Raw genomic sequence first — 12,376 nt, 5'->3', positions numbered from 1 at the left:
CAGTCCCTTTCTCGTCTTGACTATGTCGTCTTGACTATGTCGTCTTATTCTTTGGGGTCCTCAGCTGGCGGACGTGAAGCGTCGGATGTCAGGCGATCAAAACTCATATTAAGGAGGGGTCTTTTCCCGATGCTCGTCTTTCGATGATCTTCTACCGAAGATTGACGTAGGGACTGACCATGTCCCTCAAGTCTTTGTGCCATGAGGAACGAAATGTCGTCTCTGATCGAAATGGCGTAAAACTCCAATTTGGATTGGTACTCGGCCAATTCTGACGAATACAGACGTTCACTGAATCTCCTGAGAGGAGACTTCTTGGTGAATAGTAAGATCTGGTGGCAGAGACGAACAACGACAACGAAGTATTCGAATAGCGCCACCTTCAAGTGCGTTGACCGGGGATATAGTTGTGCGAATCTCTCAAACCGTGGCGTCGTGCAACCAACGGTCATGAATAGATACAATAGCTTCTCGAAGTAAGCTACCGTGTGAAGGTTAAGGGCTAGCTATGGGTGCGTGTTAGCGTACGTATGCATGAACAGTATGTAGAGATGGAAGGTAAAGAGAGGCTCGGCCCGGGGAAATGTCTATCTGACCTGCAACGACATCCTTACGAGCGTCCAAACTCCGCATGCGATAATATGTTGCGAGCCACCGATAATGATATCGCCCAGCGCTGCGAACTGCTGGACGCACTGGAGGAAATTTGTCGTGCGAGCTCCTAAGCACCGGCCCTGGGTCATTCGTTTGGACCATTTCCGGTCGATTTTCTCCGTCACTTCAATCACGTCTTTGAATGTAGGAGGTTCGTGGATTAGACGAGACTGCTCGGCATTGAAGCCGACTTTTTGGTCATGAGAGAGATCGGCTTCGAATTCTGAGACGACGTGGGCTAGAAGAATTTCGGCGTCGAGGAAGGAGGGATTCGGAAGTGTTGTGGTCATTTTTCTGCCTACGGGTTCTGTAGAAAAGTGTTGGGTTGTAATACTATATAGATTGGAGAGGGGGAGAGCATAGGTTGGGGTTCTAGGTGAGGCTTTGGGTATCTATCTAGCCTTGTCGAATTGCCAAAAGCAACGCCACGCTGCGAGGCTGTTCCAGGGCCGTACTTCATGCAGGTTATTTCCTTTAGCAATGACGATCTCAGTTGCCAACATCCCTGTTACAGTAACCGCCACGGCTCTCGCGCAGAAGAGCAAAGTGATTAGGAAAACGACGGAAATTTATGCCCTTTGAACCGAACGAAACAATACTAGCTGCGACAGGGCAAAGTAGCCAGAAGTACCTTTGTTCATCTGCGCTCGGCAGTCAAGGGGAACGACAGAATGTTCGGGGTGAACTGCAACACCTCAAACCGTACTAGAAAAGAAAAAAATGGTGAGGTTTAGACGGGATATCAAAGATTTCGATCTGAAGACAGATTAAAAATTTGATTAAGGATCAGAGTGGTGTCTTCACGGAGCTAGCGTAGTATTACGAGTTGATTCTCAGACATCGAGGCAAAGGATATAGCCGGGGTGGACAAAGAGCTTTATATCAGAAGTATCGATGACCACCGAAAAATATTTTCATAAAAAAAAAAAGACAGAGTGGCATCGGTGTGTATACCAGAACGTGGAGCTCCACAGCTGGACATGGGCCCTGGCAGTTCCAAAGGCGATTGACAACGTCCAGAAATTTCTCAGAGTACCGCATGTTCGGGGAAGGCGTCGAAGCCTCGAACAGTAAGTGACCAATTGCTATTATGGTACATAATAGCTACTGAGTATGGACTATGGACGTGGTTAGTTAGGGCTAATAGCTGGCCAGATGTCTCAGGGTCCGGAAAGACAACAGAGCGACAGAATTTTCACGATGGCGTTATCACCCATTGCATAATGAAAACGCAAACCGGATCTGGGAACAATGTTCCCATACTTTTACTTGATGGCGTTACTTGAAGTCGACTCGCTGTCCCTGATAAACAGAGATTTATATGAAAAAAAGTGGTGAGGCCGCTCGGTTAGTCTCGGATCTGGCTGGGTCGGTCGCGAGGCTCGGTTAGCGTCGCTTGCGAGAACGGAGGTGATCTGGATGGATGGCGTTATTGTTATTGTTGTTCTTGTTATTGTTGAATGATCAGGTGATGTTGGTCTGCAAAGGGAATTTATAATGATGAAAGAAAGCAAGAAAGACGAAGGTTCAGACAATACGAGCTTAATAATGCAGCAGCGGCGTCACGGTCGGCTGTCCAATATTGAGAAGACCAGAGGACCAGAACATAGAACACGAAAAGACAAGAACAACACGAGTCAGACTAAAAGCGGTCCGATGTCGTAGGGCGTGAGGATCCGCCGAGTACCTTAGTGGGTGGACTACTCCGTGGTCTATCGGCGAGGCTTTCCCATTAACCCGTCCGGAGTATTCCATACATTCAATAATCAATCGCTAGTTTTGCTCGGAATCTGCGTCAATGACACGCAGCAAACACGTCGATCGTCCCCCTCGATAGTTTCATTTGAACGCATCACATGGAATGACGGAATCCCAAAAATCAAACTGTAGGAGAAGGACTCCGGTTGATCATCACGAAAACTCAAACGGAAGAATGGAGATCCCTGGAATGGGACAACGATCTTCGTTCGTGGCGTCAGGGGAGCTCAACTTTGGACCGGATTAGGGTTGGTTCCAGACTCGCTCAAGATTCGTCAGCTCCAGTGCTCTTCCGTATACACCGTATACACCGTAGACATCGTAGAAACTCCTACATCGCTTAGGGTTCCTAAGGAACGAGACCACGCCGAACACGCCGTCTACGCCGTCGACTTCTCCGAGGAGTCACACCTCCCAGACCGTTTAGCCCGTGGTTTTAGCGGTCTTACCACCGGTTTCCCGCAGGGCGTGTGGAATGTCATTTCCAGGGCGCAAGTCAAAAGGCGCGATCGTCGACGGTTCCACCAATTGCCGCCCGGTGGATCCTGGCGTCGTTCGATGGACTAGACCCGATGAAGAACCTGACGAGAGAAAAGAATTGCTCACTGACTGGCTGCCGTGGCTAGTCGCTGGCTGGGTTGGTTCTATGGAAGAGCTTGCGTTAAGCTTGCGATGCCGTCGAGGACAAATGAGGGTTTCGCCCACCCACGTGCCCGGATGGCTTCAATAACGAGATTTCCAAGCAGGGAGGGATGTGACTCACGAGCAACAATGATTGATTGATTTTATTGTCTCGTGTTAGGTTTGTAATTTACTCTAGTCCGTAGAGTACTCCCTACCATATGCAATGACGTCCTGGCTAGTGACTACACCCCGTAGAACTAGATATTAATATTAACTAGATCCTGACCCCCCTGGGGGAAAAAACCTCCCTTGCTCCACCGGTCCATTCCATTACTCAATTGCAACCATCACCCCATCCCTTCATTCTTCTTAAAAGCTGGGGTCATCACTTTTTTTTTCTCTCCTCTCTTGTGATTGTTTTTTTCTCCACCGATCCTGTCTTCTCTCACTTTACCCCATACAGGGAAGGTTCGCTGCCATTGTCGGATACATCGATCTCGGAATGGCTTCGTCCTTCATCACTCGAACCTCCAGTACCTTGGAGGCCTTCACCTCCCGTGTGCAACCCAAGGTCACCGTTGACCTGCAAGGGCAAACCGAGGGTCTAGTGAGCACCTACACCACTGGCGACCGCATTGAAGGCACGGCCACCGTCACCGTCGACCGCGATGTCCGATTCGATGAGGTGGAAATCACTTTTGAAGGTATGTTCACAACCAGTCAGCTTATCTGAAGTATCTATCTAGAACCATATTGACACTTTGCAGGAACTTCTCGCACCTCTGTAGAGCGTGCATCCATCCCCGGCCGCACGGGCGCATATCAGACCTTCCTACGCCTGCGCCAACCCATCGACGACACGGCGTATCCTACTCCGCGAGTGCTTGAGCCCAACCGCCGCTACGAATTCCCCTTCACCTTCGTCGTGCCCGAGCGTCTGCTGCCACATGCCTGCAGCCACCGCAAGACCAACATGCACGTGGAAGCGTCGCACACGCTGCTGCCGCCCACCTTGGGCGACGCCATGCTGGCCGCCGACGGCAAAACGCTGCTGGACGACATCTCGCCGGACATGTGCCGCATCGCGTACCTAATACGCGTAACGGTGCTGCGCAAGAAACCGAGCGATTCGGAAGCCGCCACGACCAAAAGCCTCGTCTCCGTCGGCAAGAAAGTCCGCATCGTCCCCGCCGTCGAGGAGGAACCGCCGCTCAATGTCGCCGACCATGAGCCCGTCTACTGCACCCGCAAGGAAAAGGACGTCAAGCGTGGCCTGCTGCGCGGGAAACTCGGCCGTTTGGTCGTGGCCGCCTCACAGCCTCGACCTGTCGTATTGCATCCCGGCTCCAACGCCGCCGCAGACAACCACAGCAGCAGCAACAGTCTCGTCAGCACCGCCGCCACGCTTCATCTCCGCTTCGATCCCATCGGCACCGAGTCCCCGCCTCGTCTAGGCACCGTGTGGAGCAAACTACGCGTCTTGACCTACTTCAGCGCCGAGCCCTGGCCCGACTTCCCGTCGCCCTCGTCGCCCGCGATGTGGGCGCAGATGGGCCGCGGCGGTTACACGGAGTCGGTGCCTCTGTCGACGTTGTGTCTCGCCTCGTCGTCGGCCGGCTGGACGCGACACGAAGCGCCCCGTCTGGACCGCTGCGACTCGCGCCAATCGAGCACGTCGTCCAGCTCGGACGCCGAATCCCTGACCGGTCCGTCTGCCTCGTTCGATGGATCGGTCTATTACACCGCGTCCGTGGTGGTGCCAGTTGCCCTGCCGGCTAAGAAGGCCTTCGTGCCCTCCTTCCACTCGTGTCTTATCTCGCGCGTGTATGCCCTCGATCTTAGCATCTCGTATCACACGCCTAATGCGAATATCTTGACCCCTACCGTCTCGCTGCGCGTGCCCTTGCAATTCACCTGTGCTCGGCGAGAACCTGTACCTGGGAAGGAGGACGCTTGCGAGATCTCCATCGACGAGATGAATGCAGAGTTCTTCAACCCGCGCAGCGTGGCGCCGCCGGTGATTCCTGTGTCTGCGCCGCCGGAGTACTCCGAGCTGCGTCCGTTCGTGGACTCTCCGGATCGGTCGCGGGATCTGTTGACGAGTTCGACGGGGAGGGTGCGGACGGCTTGTTGAACTGTCTGATGACAGTGCTGAAGGAGGGGAGGCCGGAAGAAAGAAAACGGAACAAGAAACGAGCTACGATTTAAAGAACCAGAAAAGTAACTAAGGCATGGTCTGATTCGATTCGATTTGATTCATTTTTCACAGGAGTTCGGGATATAGGTTTTGATATACCCTTGTTAGCAAGCCATTTTGCATTTGCAAAGTTAGATTAGATCATTAATAATGTTAATTAATTAGTTGATCAGTTAGATAATGCATCTTGAGATTCTTTTTCATTTCATGAAGTCACGAGGAAAGACGTGACAGTCTTGTAGGCGACCTAGTAATAGCTGAGATTTGGCGGTTGACCTTCTTGATCTCTTTTCTGCATTCAGTCAGGCTGTTGTTAGAACCTAAGGAAGGGGTAACTTAGGCAATGGTTTATCATATCAATAGATCTCCAAAGCTTTTCGCCCACAGGGCCTCTTCCTCAAAGTACTTCTGCACCTGACCATCCTCCATCTGAGCCTCTGAATATGTTGTCGCAATATCGAAATCAATCCAAATGACACGCGTTGGTTCCCCACGCACAAGAAGGATATTTTTCGGATACGGGTCATTATGAAGAACCCGCGCGCGATGAATCGCACTCAACCCCTGCATTGCGATCTGGAAGCGCTCGGGTGAGTAATTCATGCAATTCAGCCCTTTTGGTTCCGGTAGATACTCCAACATGATGGCATTGGGTTGATTTTCATCGTCTGCGAAATGACCGAAATGAGGACGAAAGAGAACTGGGTCGATTTGCTCAATATAGCCATAGTAAACTGGAACCGCGCCTTTTTGACACACCCCGGCAGATTGCAGGTTCTTGTAAGCGTTTCACTCGCGACGGTAACGGTTCAGGCCACGGCCATTCGGGGTATAGCCGGGGTCGCCGTTATTGTGAAACTTTCACACGTTAGTTTGGTGCTTTACCTACCTGGTGGAGAGTACGTACCACTTTTAGACAGTAGCGGTCGTTGCTTAGCGTTATCTCGTATAGCGAGGAAGATTCGGAGCGTTGAAGTAGTTGGCAGAATTTGAGAGTATCAGGATTCAAGCTCAGAGGATGTGTATGAGTGCTGGACATGGTGGGAGTTGTATGCGGACTTACAGAGGATGAGTTGTAACCGCGTAGGTTGTTCTTAGGCAGCGCTAGAGGCCTTGTCTTGCATTCACCGCTTCCCCTTTCCCCGTTATGCTATTTTCGTTGTCATTACAAAGTATTGATGAGTATCATAAAAGATTGAACTTCTTTGTTATAGGAAGCTTTGGCTGTGGGATTTTATTTCTGCGTGTCTAACATTAGGCATTGATATCGCTAGGTGATATCCTTACTGCTGTCTTCGACCCTGGATCATCTTCCATAGAAGTCGAACGCTCAGAATATCAAATCCCATCCAATTTTCGGACCCAACCGAGGTAAATGATCAGCTACACTTTGAACATCCTTGTCGCCTCTTCCGCTCAGACTGACGACGATATTCTGCCCCGTCGTCATCGTCCTGGCCAGCTCCATCGCCCCATAGACAGCATGGGAAGATTCTAGCGCCGGCAAGATCCCTTCATATTCCGCCAGTGCACGGAATCCGCTCAGCGCTTGCGCATCCGTAGCAGCCATGAACTGAGCTCGCTGGCTATCCTTCCAAGAGCTTAGTTCCGGACCAACCCCCGGATAGTCCATGCCCGCGGAGATCGAATGCGTGGTCGATACCTGCCCTTGGTTGTCTTGCAGCAGATACGTGTACACTCCGTGAAGTACACCCTTGCTGCCGCGGGTTAGCGTCGCAGAATGGCGAGAGGTGCCTAAACCATCACCTCCAGCCTCGACGCCTAGAAGTTGGACCGGGTCGTGAAGGAAGGGATAGAACATGCCTGAGGCATTACTTCCGCCCCCCACGCAGGCAACCACCGCGTCGGGCAGTCGACCGATGGCCCTGTTCATTTGTTGTTTAGTTTCGTCCCCAATCACCGACTGGAAAGTGCGCACAATCGTAGGGAATGGGTGTGGCCCTGACACCGAACCAAGAACATAATGCGTGGTGTCCAGAGTTGATACCCACGCCCGGAGAGCCGCGCTGACCGCATCGCGCAAAGTCCGGCCCCCAGTCTGAACTGGCACAACCTCTGCGCCTAGGAGTTTCATGCGGAATACATTCAAGGCTTGTCGGCGTGTATCCTCTTCACCCATATAGATCACACATTGGAGACCAAATTTAGCGCACAGAGTGGCGGTGGCTACCCCGTGTTGCCCGGCTCCAGTCTCGGCGATGATTCTCGTTTTCCCCAGTCGTCGCGCAAGAAGAATCTGACCAAGAGCATTGTTCACCTTATGACTCCCTGTATGGTTGAGATCCTCTCGCTTTAGCCAAATATTCGCTCCCCCGACGTGTTCCGTGAGGCGCGCCGCAAGATGAAGACTGCTGGGTCGGCCGAGATATGCGTAATGAGCGCGAAACTCGTTCCAGAAGGTAGGGTCCTGGCGTGCTGCCTCAAATCCGCGCTCGAGCTGTGCAAGGCAGTTGATAAGAGCCTCTGGAACATACTGACCGCCAAATTCACCAAACCGTGTGCTGGAGGGAAGCCGACTGTCGAGGTCCACGGCATTGCCTTCGTCCTGGAATGTAGAGTGGATGGCGCTCTGATGGTCTATGAGTACCCCGTTCGCTCCTCGCACGAGCCTGCGCCCCGTGATCCCAGCGAGGTAATCTACTACATGAGTGGCCGCCTGACCAGCCGGAGCGGCACCTATTACCTTGAGGATTTGGCTCCCGATCACGCAGCCCTGCGCGATGTCCTGCACCGCTAAGAAGTGCTCCCGTGTGCTTACGCCAAATCCTACGGCGGTGGGAGTCCTCCCAGACCAAGTTCGAATTCGACCCATGAGTGCCCAGAGATCCTCACCTAACCGGTCTGTAGCACCCGTCACTCCCATGCGTGAAACCACATATATAAACGAGTCGGCCATTTGACACAGCAGTTTGACGCGCGCATCGGGCGTCGCAGGTGAGACAAGTGGGATGAACGATAGTCTATAACATTCAGACATCAGCATACTGACCCTAGCTAGCACTGTCATTGATACTGACCCGAATGTGTTGCAAAGTCCACGGAAAGAGACTGCTTCCTCTGGCGGCAGGTCCGTCATGACGAAGCCATTGACGCCTGCATCTTTGCAGTTCCTGATCATCCGCTCCTCCCCATATTGGAGAATCGGGTTATAGTACCCCATCAACAGGATCGGGACCCGCACACCTCTCTTCCTCGCCTCACGCACCATATTCAAGACTGTCGCGATCGTGACCCCATTAGTCAAGGCCTTTACGTTGGCCGCCTCGATGACTGGGCCGTCGGCAATGGGGTCGGTGAATGGAACGCCAAGCTCGATAACATCTTACGCAAGATAATTGGGGAGGTGTTAGTTCTATTGAAACGAAAGCTGCGTAGGTGGAAGGGTCTGTTCATACCAGCGCCGCCATTTTCAAGCCCAAGAAGCAATTCGACTGTCTCATCGATCGTAGGGTACCCTGCCGTGATATAGGCTACTAGGGCTGCACGCTGCTGATTCGCAGCTTGAGTGAACGCCTGTCGGATATGGTCCATACCTGCAACTGATGTCTTCGTTAGTTGGCTGGTTAGCCAAACGAATTGCTTGCGAGGCGCGCCTTTCTATATACGCATATCAGCGCCCACCTCGTTATGAGTCAGTCGACAGTGCAGCAAGACCGACGGCATCCGACCCTTCCACCATTCCGATTGACACCCGTAATTCCGTTATAATTTGTGAGATTCTACGGCTCGTGCAGGTGGCAAGAAAAGAACAGGCACTTTCTCCGCTGACAAAGCGGGAAACCTTGTGGAGAAACCCCAAGTCGGGGGTCGCATACCATCATCGAGTGGATCTGCTACGCTCAGAGATTTCACTGTCTTGTGAGGCTACTGTAACTCTACGGACTGGCAATCAGTTGGCAGTTTCAATTTCAAAGATACTGTATGTCTTCGTATATCGGGAAATATTATGACCTTCCGTGATCCGATTATGGGGCCTACAGAAGGGCGGATACAATAAACTGACCCGTTCTCCCAACGAAGTTGGAAAATACACAGATTGTCTCGGGCACATTACGTAGAGATCTACATAATGTCCCCTCATCATAGTGTTACGCGGCTTACCATGGCATCTGTTCGCCGTTGTGGCCCAGAAAGAGGCCAGATGTAGTCGATTTCGTGGCTTGTTCGATCTAAGAAACAAGTGTTAGCACCAGTCCTTGTCCTGTTGATGCTTATTAAGTGAAGAAACAGTTTCACTAACCAGTTGAATAATGCCGTTAACGCTTTGATCAACCGTCAACGTGGCCATATCAAGGCCTCGGGCTCGTGCCCCACGGTTTCCCATGTCTGTTTGAACGAACCTGGATCATTGAAGTTAGCGGCTGTCGTATACACAGCCATACGATTACAACCATTCCCAATTCTATGACTCACCCGGGGTCCACGGAAAACGTTATGAGATTCTCGTGTTCGAAATGAGCTCTCCTGACGAAGAAATTGCCCGCCGCTTTTGACATTCCGTATGCGTTCGTGAGAGATTCCTTGTTCTGCTCCAGCCGTGCAAGACTGGCCATCTCCGTCGACACATACACAAACTTTGGTCGTTGCTGACTCGCCTGTAAGAAGGGGGAAATCGTCCGGAACAATCTCAGCGGGCCGAAAGTGTTGATCTCTAGATGTCTCTGCAAGTCGGAGTCCGTCATCTCGACCAGGGGTCCATAGTGATCGCAGATTCCCGCGTTGGCCACAACGACATCGATCTGTGAGATTCGGTGCTGTGCTTGCAGTTGCTGAGCTGCCTCGATGATGCTGTCGGGTTGATCAAGACTGAGGGATATAATGGTGAGGTTGGAATCGGTACCACGAGGCAAGGAGTGCAAAGGTTCTGTTTTCTCGGGTGATATATCTCGACAGGCCGCGATGACGATGGTGTTCGGAGTTCTCAGGTATGCAGCCGCAAGGCCTTTTCCGATACCTGTTCGAGCTGTTAGTACATGATACATGGGGGATTTTTGAGTAACAGACCTCGATTAGCACCTGTGATAAGGACAGTAGTCGGAGCCATGATAGTCAAAGTGCGTGTTTCTCGTTTTGCTTCGATATGCTAGTTCGTGTGCTTTGGACGAGATAGCTAGCTCTGTAGATTACAGTAAATGCCAAAATCGGACTGGCGAAGAGAATTTATAATCGAGAGGTGGTAGATGATGCCTGTTTCCCAAATCAACTCAGGGTTGGTCGACAGTGGGCCCGTCAAAGGGACTCTAACCTCTGCTCGCGTTCACCGCTAGCCGGATGGCTCCGACGCCATGTTAACAAACAATTTGCCGATGACAAAGCGGCATTCAGTAGTTAACTAGACTCTCAGGAGGCTCAGGAAAAGGCGTTCGAAGAAGTTATTTTCCGAAGCTATTTCGATAATCCGGATTACTACGGCGTGTTATATTCCCGAGGTTCCGTGGCCAGGGGGATTCCTCAGACGAGATATAAATAGTCGTGGCTGATCCAACATTATTGTCTTCTCAGTTCATCTACATTTCCAAGAGTTTGACAATCCGAGTTCCTCATTACACTCGTCTACAAGACTTATTATCATGTCTCCTCGCACCGTCGTTGTTATCGGTGCCACTGGCTCGCAGGTTCGTCACATATCCTGCTACCTTAGCGCATTTTGATAAGTGGCTGATGATTGCTTCAATGAAATCTCAAATCCAGGGCGGCTCCGTTGCCAGAGAGCTTCTCAAAAGCCCGCACTTGTACAAAGTCAGGGCTGTGACGCGCGATCCCAGCAAACCAGCAGCTCAGCAGCTCGCTGCGCTCGGAGCGAGTCTTCAAGCCGTCGATCTCAACGCCGGCGTTGAGGCCCTTGCCGCCGTCTTTGCAGGCGCCGATGCTATATTTGCCTTGACGGACTTCTGGGCTACGCAGTCCACCGAGGTTGAGATTAAGCAGGGCCGCAGCATTGCGGATGCCGCAGCCCGTACCTCGAACCTGCAGCATCTCGTTTGGAGTGCGCTACCCGACCCCGAGAAACTCTCCGGGGGATCGCTTATGCACATCCACCACTGGAAGGGCAAGAGCCTCGTCACGGACTATATTCAGCAGGAACATCCGGATTTGTGGGTCAAGACCACCACTGTGCTCTTCCCCAACTATTTCGAAAACTGCCTGACTCACCCGGAGCGGTATCTGTCCAAACCTGTTAGTTGACTTTATTTCCCCGGTCTTTGGACTGTTTTTAAACCGCTGACATTGGCTTACACAATGCCAGGATTCGGAGGGTGTTTATAACATGATCTTTCCACACAGCCCACATACAGCCATGCCTAATGTGTCGATTGGGGATACGGGCAAGCTCGTTCAGCTCCTTCTCGAATCTGGTAACACCTACTTGACCAAGACCATCGCGTTCTATAACCAAGCTCTCACGGAAGCAGACAAACTGGCTGCTATCGGTAAAAGTAAATATAGATCACACCCGTCTCCTTCCGGTGTTCAATCAATCACGGCTGGCTGATACGTCGGCTCCAGAGTATAACCTACAGACCAGATATCACACCTTGGGCGCCGAGGAGTATCAAAAGGTTCTAGAGACTCGGGACGGCATGTCTCCCGAGATCGCTCTGGACTTTACCGAGCAGCTTCTGATGTTTGAGAAGTTCGGCAACGTGTACGATACACCCGAGTTTGTGCAGGCCAAAGAGGTACGTGTCCCCGTGGTTGATAGACGTATGAATGAGAAATTGATCGATCGCCACCATGCAGATGCCTGGATTGAAACTCCAAACCTGGGACGAGTTTTTGGAAAAGAATGATCTTCTCGCTTACATGAAGAGATCCTGAGGGATGGCATATGAGCCGTGTCGTATCATCTACTGCCATTCCCTACTCTTGACTAGGGGTTAGTACAGTATTTAGTGTGGCGCTATGAGAAACGGAGAATTTGCGGACTGTTTAGACCAGTGGAGCTGTCAGTATATAGTACTTTCCAATTCAATTAGGTTACTAGAAAATTAAACTTGGTTCCTTGGTCACAATACAACCTTCTTATTCCGTAGAGCCCCCAGGCTATCCCCTCGTCCGTCCGGGAAGCACAATTAGCGCATTTCAATTAGTGTATTATATTAACCAATTGATTAGCGGACT

The 12,376-nt window shown here is 51.5% G+C and overlaps 4 protein-coding genes across 4 annotated transcripts; 2 read left to right on the top strand and 2 right to left on the bottom strand.

The window, feature by feature from the left end:
- Positions 1-44: 44 nt before the first annotated feature.
- On the bottom strand, positions 45-944 carry KD926_008545 (NACHT domain protein; the record flags this gene model as incomplete). Its single annotated transcript, XM_053101280.1, has 2 exons — positions 45-506; positions 615-944. 2 exons carry the CDS (start codon positions 942-944, stop codon positions 45-47), a joined length of 792 nt encoding a protein of 263 aa, XP_052955082.1.
- A 2,594-nt stretch (positions 945-3,538) lies between these two features.
- On the top strand, positions 3,539-5,170 carry KD926_008544 (arrestin (or S-antigen), N-terminal domain protein; the record flags this gene model as incomplete). The annotated part of the gene is made up of 2 exons (XM_053101279.1): positions 3,539-3,740; positions 3,804-5,170. The coding sequence occupies 2 exons, from the start codon at positions 3,539-3,541 to the stop codon at positions 5,168-5,170; spliced, it is 1,569 nt and encodes a 522-aa protein (XP_052955081.1).
- Positions 5,171-5,584: 414 nt separating this feature from the next.
- Positions 5,585-10,298, bottom strand: KD926_008543 (uncharacterized protein; the record flags this gene model as incomplete). The annotated part of the gene is made up of 9 exons (XM_053101278.1): positions 5,585-6,010; positions 6,297-6,383; positions 6,630-8,214; positions 8,272-8,575; positions 8,650-8,813; positions 9,356-9,423; positions 9,495-9,594; positions 9,668-10,208; positions 10,259-10,298. The coding sequence occupies 9 exons, from the start codon at positions 10,296-10,298 to the stop codon at positions 5,585-5,587; spliced, it is 3,315 nt and encodes a 1,104-aa protein (XP_052955080.1).
- Positions 10,299-10,824: 526 nt separating this feature from the next.
- KD926_008542 (NmrA/HSCARG family protein) lies at positions 10,825-12,376 on the top strand (the record flags this gene model as incomplete). The annotated part of the gene is made up of 4 exons (XM_053101277.1): positions 10,825-10,869; positions 10,946-11,431; positions 11,502-11,691; positions 11,762-11,934. Coding segments are annotated over 4 exons (894 nt in total), but the record flags the coding sequence as incomplete, so codon positions are not given.

This window comes from Aspergillus affinis (assembly GCF_023601865.1).
Source record: "Aspergillus affinis strain CMG 70 chromosome Unknown NODE_57_length_199529_cov_86_754292, whole genome shotgun sequence".
Classification (NCBI taxonomy): Eukaryota; Fungi; Ascomycota; class Eurotiomycetes; order Eurotiales; family Aspergillaceae; genus Aspergillus; species Aspergillus affinis.
The sequence above is the reverse complement of the archived record's forward strand: the minus strand, read 5'-3'. Positions and strand labels throughout refer to the sequence as shown.